The sequence below is a fragment of the Brassica napus genome, chromosome C8 (assembly GCF_020379485.1).
Source record: "Brassica napus cultivar Da-Ae chromosome C8, Da-Ae, whole genome shotgun sequence".
NCBI lineage: Eukaryota > Viridiplantae > Streptophyta > Magnoliopsida > Brassicales > Brassicaceae > Brassica > Brassica napus.
The window spans coordinates 19,119,433-19,128,775 of record NC_063451.1 but is presented as its reverse complement, the minus strand read 5'-3'; the positions used below and the strand labels follow the sequence as shown (position 1 = coordinate 19,128,775).

General features: G+C 37.2%; 1 protein-coding gene across 1 annotated transcript; it reads right to left on the bottom strand.

Annotated features, from left to right (window-relative positions):
• Positions 1-6,492: 6,492 nt before the first annotated feature.
• On the bottom strand, positions 6,493-8,900 carry LOC106407024 (CASP-like protein 1E1). Its single transcript, XM_013847800.3, has 2 exons — positions 8,498-8,900; positions 6,493-6,959 (listed from the first exon to the last, which is right to left on the bottom strand). The coding sequence occupies exons 1-2, from the start codon at positions 8,737-8,739 to the stop codon at positions 6,629-6,631; spliced, it is 573 nt and encodes a 190-aa protein (XP_013703254.1). The 5' UTR covers positions 8,740-8,900; the 3' UTR covers positions 6,493-6,628.
• Between the last annotated feature and the right edge of the window lie 443 nt (positions 8,901-9,343).

Genomic DNA, 9,343 nt, shown 5'->3' with positions numbered 1-9,343 from the left:
CGCTATATATGACTGGAACCTATTGTTACGAATGACCCTTTTGGCAATCTCTTCGGCCACTTTATTGCTCATGTCTGAACCAGTTCAAGACATTACTGATGGAACATGTTTTTTTGTGTATCTGAAATTTTCCGAGTCAGAAAAGGATATTAGTAAGGTTTCTTAAAAGCCTCTAGCAGCTGTTTAGACGATATTTCCAGAATCACTATGTTCCATCGATATTTCCGGAATCACTATGTTCCATCGATATTTTTAGAATCTAACAGGTTATCAAGATTAAATTAGTAAAAACAAATTTAAGGCATATTGTAAAGGTTCTAGAATCTACATAAATCAATTCATTTAAAATGATTTGAAGTTTTAAATTGTGTAAATCATAAAACTTATAAAACAGAATATAAAATCAAGATTGAATAATATTTTCTTAGGTCAATTTCGATGAGACTCCAAAACATTAAATTTGGTGTAAGATCTTCTCCAATAGAAACTGTAAAGATTACATCATTAAACCAAATTTGATGTTTTGTGAAAGCTATACCAAATTTAGTATAATACTGTATTTTATTATTATTTATTTAATTATATTTATTAAACTGTTTAGTATTGTTATTTTCACATTAATAAACGTTATATTATTTATTTATATTTATAATTAATAATATAAATTCTTGATTATCAATTACATCCTTTTTTTTTAAAAAAAAAGAAAATTATTGATTTTTTATTTTTTATTTTAAGAGTAAAGTTTAAATTTTAAATAATCTATTTTATAAAATAAATAAATTAAATAATATATAAGTAAACACTAAAATAATATTTTAACTATACAGTAAAATTAAAATTAAAAAAATTAACAAATAAGCATAAAAATATAAATGTGTTAAAGGCAAGGGCGAACCCAAAGTATGATAGGGTGTGGCATGTGCCCCACCCTAATTTTTATTTTTTTGATTAATAATTAGTGCTAAGTTTATGCAAGTACATTTACACTAAACTTTGAGTCATAAGAAAATTGTTACGTGTCCCATGCTAAAAGCCATCTTGGATCCGTCCCTGGTTAAAGGTTATTACAAATAAAAAATTATTAATATAATATTAATTTAATAAAAAATTGGTATTACGGTTGAAGATGAAAAATAATGTTTAACATGTAACCATCAAATAACATCAAATTTAAATTTGGTGTCATGGTTGAAATTGGTATCAGTGAAAGTGTCCATTGATTACATCAAAATATATAGCGAATGAAGGTTGTAGACAAGATAGAGACACTCTACATGACTCGGAAGGTTTTAGGTTGATTGGTTAGATAGGATTATAGTTAATTCGGTTAAGTCTTGTAAGTCCAATTGAACCGGTCTCTCTCTTAGTAAACCGTTGTGTGATGAGAGTGAGTTAGCTCGTAGTATAAGAGCTAACGAGCTTTGGGTTTGTTAGGATTATGTGAGCTGATTAGGATTGTATCAGTCGCAGAGTTAGAGAGAGAGATCGTGATCGAGTCTGTAACGGAGCTCACTTGTGAGCGGTTAGTGTTTGCTGGTTCGATCCCAGCTCCGGTGAGCTATAGCGGCCACACCTAGTTAACGGTGTGGTGCGGTGAACACCGGGTCAACATATCACGTGTTGGTTCGAGGTTACGTCGAAGGAGAAGATCAAAGCGTGTTAGATCTTCACAAATTGGTACCAGAGCGTTGGTTTCAAGATCCGGCGAGAGTGGAGTCCCAATCAAGATCCGTAATCAATCGATTTCGAGATGACGACTCACAAGATCAAAGTCAAGATGTCGATGTTCGGCGGTACCAGAGACTTCGGGATCTGGAAGAAAAGGATGCTCGCGAATCTCAGCGTGCAAGGCTTGAAGGATGTTTTCACTCCACAAGTCAAAGAAGATTCAATGAAAGTCAAAGACGATAAGGATATTGAAGACGACGAGGACTCGAAGGATAAGAAGATTCAAGATGAGATCGCAAGGAAAGAACGCGACGAGAAGGCAATGAATCTGATTTTTATGAGCGTCGGAGATCATGTCTTGCGGAAGCTAGACAAGTGTACTTCTGCAGCAGAGACTTGGGAACTTCTGGATAAACTCTATATGGCAAAGACTCTGCCTAACAGGGTTCATGCTCAGCTCAAGGTTTATTCCTTCAGAATGCAAGAATCAAGAACAATCGATCAGAACGTTGATGACTTCTTGAACCTCATAGCCGACCTCAACAATCTCAACATAGAGATTCCAGAAGAGGTACAAGCTATTCTATTACTTAACGCCTTGCCCAACAGGTATGACTCTCTGAAAGAAACCCTCAAGTACAGTAGGGAAGCTATTAAGGTAGATGAGATAGCAAGTGCGGCTAAGTCTAAAAAGATGGAATATAAGGAAGCCTCTAGCTCCAGGACAGCGGGAGAGGGGAATTTTGCTAGGGGAAGATCAGAGGGTAGAAGTTTTAACTCCTATACAGGTAAAGGAAAGAACATGCCAAGATCTAAGTCAAGAGATGACAAGCGTGTCTGATGGATCTGTGGAAAAGAAGGTCACTTCAAGAAACAATGTTGCAAATGGCTTGACAAGAACAAGAATCAGCGACAAGGTTCTGACAGGGAAGAGTCTTCACTGGCCAAGGATGACGCAAAGGACCTTGTTGGACTGCTGGTTTCGGAGGCAAATTCTGCTGAATCAGATAAAGACGAGTGGGTTCTTGATACTGGCTGCACGTTTCATATGACGCCAAGAGCGGATCTGTTCATTGACATGAAGCCTGCATCTGGAGGGAGAGTTCGTATGGCTAACAATACGATCACAGAAGTGAAAGGCATAGGCTCGATTAGATTTGAGAATCCAGACATGACTACATTTGTTCTACACGATGTGAGATACCTTCCTGGTATTGCGAGGAACCTAATCTCCATGGGAAATCTTGAGGAGAAAGGTTGTGAGTTCAAGGCTGCTAATGGGATTCTCAAAGTAATCAGAGGGTGCACTGTGTTTATGAAAGGAGCTAGAAGACAGTCCCTGTACATCCTGCAAGCTAAACCTAGAGAAGCCGGTTTCAGTGTTGGAGAGTCCAGTAATGTTTCAGGACAGAATGAAAGTCAGGTCTCAGACATTCAACTGTGGCACAGTCGCATGGGTCACCTTGGACAGAAGGGTATAGAAGTTTTGATCAAGAAGGGTTGCTTTGGAGATTTAAAGAAGACGGAGATGAGTTTCTGCGAAGACTGTGTTATTGGAAAAACTCATAAAGTGAGCTTCGGTCCTGCACTTCACATTACGAAAGAGAAGCTTGATTACATTCATTCGGATCTCTGGGGCTCACCTAATGTTCCACCAAGTTTAAGCAAGTCACACTACTTCCTCACATTTACAGATGACAACACGAGGAAAGTATGGATCTATTTTCTTAGGCGCAAAGATGAAGTCTTTGAATGTTTTGTTTCATGGAAGAAAATGGTGGAGACACAAAGCGAGAGGAAGATCAAGAAGCTGCAAACTGACAATGGCCTTGAATTCTGCAACGTGCAGTTTAATACATTCTGTAAAGAAGAAGGAATAGTGAGGCACAAGACATGCACTTACACACCTCAACAGAACGGGGTAGCGGAGAGGCTAAACAGGACAATCATGAATAAGGTCCGTAGCATGCTCAGTGAGAGCGGGTTTGAAGTGAAGTTTTGGGCAGAAGCTGCTGCTACAGCTGTTTATCTCATTAACAGGTCACCGTCATCTGCCATTAATTTCGAGATACCAGAAGAAAGATGGACTACAGTTACTCCAAGTTTCAAGGACTTGAGAAGATTTGGGTGTCTAGTGTTTGTTCATACAAGCGATGGCAAGTTAAATCCAAGAGCAAAGAGAGGTTACTTCACGGGTTATCCCGAAGGAGTTAAAGGTTTCAAGGTGTGGATTCCTGAAGAGGTGAAAGTTATTATATCAAGAGATGTAGTCTTCAGGTAGGAGATAATATATAAAGTAGACAGACGTGAGTCCACATCTCATGATAGCTCGCGGAGTGAAGTACCAAACTTAGTGAGTTTGGAGTTGGAAAACTCAACAGAAGAAGCGGCGAAAGATTCTGAAGGTGGAGCCACTGAGCCGTCATTTGAAAATGAAGTAGACACAGAAGAAGGTGGAGATAATCTCCAGGAGTATCAGCTAGCAAAGGATAGAACAAGGAGACAAATACAGCCTCCTAAGAGACTTGAAGATTATGAGTGCGATGCAGCTGATGGCGTAGACATATATGCATGTTATATATGTGATTTGCCTGAGGACGGAATGACAGAACCATCCTCTTGGAGAGAAGCAATGGAAGATCCCGACAGTGATCTTTGGAAAGAAGCTGCAAGTGATGAGATGTCTTCATTAAAGAGGAACGGAACATGGGTTCTAGTTGACAAGCCAGAAGATCAGAAGACAATTGGCTGTAAATGGGTGTTTAAGAGGAAACCAGGGATTGTAGAAGTTGAGCCACCAAGGTACAAAGGACGTCTAGTTGCGAAAGGTTACTCGCAGCGAGAAGGCGTGGATTTTCAAGAGATCTTCGCGCCGGTTGTCAAGCATGTGTCAATAAGATACATCTTATCTGCAGTAGTACATTTCAACATGGAGCTTCAGCAGATGGATGTCAAGACGGCTTTCCTTCACGGGTTACTTGATGAAAAAATATACATGGATCAACCGGAGGGTTTTGTAGACAAGAAGAATCCTCAGAAAGTGTGTCTCCTGAAGAGGTCTCTGTACGGTTTGAAACAGTCGCCTCGACAATGGAATAGAAGGTTTGATGACTTTGTCAGGGCTCAAGGTTATACGAGAAGTGAGTATGATCAGTGTGTATACTTCAAGAAGAACAGTTTGGGAGTTTACGTGTATATGCTTCTCTACGTGGACGACATTTTGATTGCTTCAGCTGATAAGATTCAAGTGGATCGACTGAAGAAAGTTTTGAGTTCTGAATTTGAGATGAAGGACCTAGGAGATGCGAAGAAGATACTAGTGATGGAGATACACAGAAACAGAGAGACAGACGAGTTGTGGGTCTCTCAAGAAAGTTACTTATGGAAAGTACTGTCTAATTTTGATATGGATCAAGCGAAGCAAGTCGCGACGCCTATTGGAGCTCACTTTAAACTTAAGTCTGGAACGGAGAAAGAACTAAAAGATCAGGCGGAGTACATGAGCAAGATTCCATATCAAAGTGCAGTGGGTAGTGTCATGTACGCTATGGTAGGAACGACGTTGGATCTCGCATATGCAGTTGGTTTAATCAGTAGATTTATGTCGAAGCCTTTGAAGGAGCACTGGCAAGCAGTGAAATGGGTTCTTAGATATATAAAAGGAACAGTTGATACTAGACTGAGTTACAAGAAGAAAGGAGAGTTTGTTATTAGAGGCTACACAGATTCAGATTATAATGGTGATCTAGATCAACGAAGATCAACATCGGGCATGGTTTTTACAGCAGGAGGAAATCCTATAAGCTGGAGGTCATCACTTCAGAAGGTAGTGGCTCTATCAACTACGGAAGCAGAGTACATTGCTCTGTCTGATGCAGTGAAAGAAGGTGTGTGGCTGAAGCGTTTTGCAGAAGAGCTTGGTTTTCCGCAAGATTCTGTAGAGATCTTCTGTGATTCGCAAAGTGCCATAGCATTATCAAAGAATGATGTATATCACGAGAAGACGAAGCACGTTGCAACCAAGTATCATTTTATTCGTGATCTCATAGCTGCGGGTGAAGTACAAGTTTTGAAGATAGCAACAGAGTACAATCCTGCAGATATCTTCACGAAGGTGTTACCAGTATTCAAATTCCGCGAAGCACTGAAGTTGCTTCGAATCTCCAAGAACTAAGTTTTTGAAGGAGGAGTGCTTGTGACCGGTAAAGGTTACAAGGATCGTCTGGTAAAGGACGGAGAAGAAGAACGTCTCGGTAAAGAGAAATGTGGTGACTTCATCAAAGATCTTCATCAGGTATGTACGAAGGTATCTTGTCTAAGGTGGAGATTTGAAGGTTGTAGACAAGATAGAGATACTCTACATGACTCGGAAGGTTTTAGGTTGATTGGTTAGATAGGATTATAGTTAATTCGGTTAAGTCTTGTAAGTCCAATTGAACCGGTCTCTCTCTTAGTAAACCGTTGTGTGATGAGAGTGAGTTAGCTCGTAGTATAAGAGCTAATGAGCTTTGGGTTAGGATTATGTGAGCTGATTAGGATTGTATCAGTCGCAGAGTTAGAGAGAGAGATCGTGATCGAGTCTGTAACGGAGCTCACTTGTGAGCGATTAGTGTTTGCTGGTTCGATCCCAGCTCCGGTGAGCTATAGCGGCCACACCTAGTTACCGGTGTGGTGCGGTGAACACCGGATCAACATATCACGTGTTGGTTCGAGGTTACGTCGAAGGAGAAGATCAAAGCGTGTTAGATCTTCACAGCGAAGAAAATAATTACATCAAAATATATGGCGAAGAAAAGAGCTTACTTCCGAAATTTGAATAAATGCTCACCGTAGAAAACGATTTCATAAAAAGCATTAAAAGCAAATTGACAATTACATGATTGTTGATGATGACTTCACACAACACAACACGACAAGAAGCGGAAGAGCTGCAGAAGAAACAGAAATATCACTTGCATTAAGGAAGCTTCATAGCATCAAGAACAACAAGAACCATAAACATAATTGCAGCGAGAAGAGTGATGGCCACCGAAGCAGCAGTTTGGTGACAGAATTTTCCCAAAACGTTACACACTTTCTTCCACATCACATGCTTGTTCCCTTGTACACCCATCAACCCTATTGCTCCGGCGGCTCCGGTGCTGGAAAATAGCAAAGCCATCATCACTAGATCACCTATCAACACCGCCATTATCAAGCCTTTGCTTCTTCTTCCTTTGCTGACCATCAGAATGGCTATTGAGATCGCTGTGTAACCGCAAGCTATGGCGTTTGCCGAAATGTTGAACCTACAACATTTGTGTAATTATATAAATTGTTAAGAGAATTTTTATTTCAAGATATAATTTTTTCACATTAATATGAAACTTTTATATTTATTAGATATTGTGTAAACTAAGTATATTTAACTTTTATTAGATTGGTTGAGTATTATTTAATTTATACACAAGATGGTGTTTTAACTAAAATAACTATATAATGAAACAAAAAGTATTGCTTAATTTCTGAATTTTATGAATTACTTATGTGATCATTAAAATTTGCCATAGAAGAGTCAAATGAAAAGTAATAAAACATATCAGCCAATCCGTAAATTTGTCTAGTTTTTATATTAAATTTTTTTATTTATTTCTGGTCATGCCAGCTAGAATTGTTACACTTTTAAGATTTGCTATGGTCCACTTTGTTGTGAAACCTTTTGGGTCGTTGGACATTTATGACGGGATTAATTAACTACAAATTTACTGTATACTAGTCGATTTGTCGACATTTTTATACTACTCTGTTTTTTTGGGGTCATAATATCATTATTTGTCTATGTACGTATACACAGACGCATAACACAATAGAAAAGGTCAAATAAATGGTGATTAAAGAAAATATTATTGTAATGATTGATTATTTATTTGTGTTTACTAGTTCAAATAGTTTTTTTTTATACTAAACTTTTCATACTAGTTCAAATAGTTATTGTGAATTTTAAAAATTAAATAGTTATAATCTTATTGATCAATCACAGAATACTGTAAACACAAACAGTAACGAATTTTATTCCGGTACTCACTTTTGATATTTCGATGAAACACTAAATACATATTTTTTTATCACGAAAACAATTCAACATGAAAAACGCAAATGCATAAAAAACAAAACAAAATTTCTAACGTTCACAGAACATGCCATACCTTATGACGTCTTTATATTTACGTTTTGGTTTAGTATAGTATATATTTCAAATCAATCCACAACATAACAATATTCTTAACTGTGCCCTTTCTCAAAAAAAAGAAAAACATAACATTCTGAACTGTATTTTTACTTGCAAATTAAATTTTAAATTTTAGTTTCTTTGTTAGTTAAAACTAAGACGTAAATAGAAAACTATTTTATAATTAGAAAACTATAATTTGTTGTAAACATATGTTACAAATTTAAAAAAACATGATTTCTCAAACATTTTTTTAAAATAATTTCTTAAACATTTTACATCGAACGCATGCAAAGTTGTGTTTATAACAATCAAGGTCGTATAAATTTACAAGAGCGTTTTTCATAACGAGAGATAAAAAACAAAATTTTAAACAATAATATTCTTATCTAAATTTTAATTTATTTATATAATTTAAAATTTAAAATGAAATTGAATTGCTCATCAAAAAGACATTTTGTCTCAATATCACTCATAAATTTCTGAAATATTCTCAAGTAAAAAACTTCCAATGGAAAAACTCTGACACTCTTTCTTGTTTTGGTTTGTGGGAAGGAGAAATCCTTATAATTACAGCAAAAATAATGTGGAAAAGAGAAAGAAAAGAGAGATGCTTACACAAAGGCAGACAAGTAAGAGGCTTTGGCTGTTGCGGACACATCAAGTGGAGGCAAAGTTGGAATCAGCGTTATAGACACAACCTTGGTCTGTTTTGCGACACCAAGTACTGTTGCAGCGGTCAGTGATAGAACCAAAGCCAACACTCTCATCGTTAACTCAAGCCCTTCTCTCGAACCACTCTCCTTATTTCCCTTTTCCATCTCCAGCCCATTCAGATTGTTCTTGTGCTCGTGTTCCATTGCGTCTCACTTTGTGTAAAGAGAAGAGAGAAAGAGAGAGAGGAGTAATAAATGGTGGTCTTTTCCCAACTTCTCCAGCCCTCGAGGTGAGTAGAGAGATGTGAATTATATATACTACACTGCCATATTGGAAACACTTACTTAACACACATCAAGTGTGTAAATCAATAACGATGTCTACGTGGCTTTGAGTTTATGTGGCGCGAGAGAGATACTTAAGCTTACGAAAGAAATTAAATTATATAGATAGGTACAGAAAAATAAAGTGTGAACACATTGTGTATAAGACAAAAACATAACGGTAAATTACATTTTCATCGAAAATTGGGGGAAAGGGACAAAGTTGTGGAGTTTTCTTGACTTGGGATGTTCATTGCAAGTGTCAAATAAGGCGACATAGGTATGTACAAATCGATAAGCATCCGACTAAGTTTGAGATCAGTCTCAGTAGTTTGAATATGTAATATCGCACAATCATATACGGGCTTGTGATTAGGTATGGGATATACATTTTATTAATTTTTGAGAAATTTAAATACTTATAAATTGAGTAAGTCTTGTAGTCTCTATTTCGAGCAGTATGATAGGAAAATCCTGATTTCGA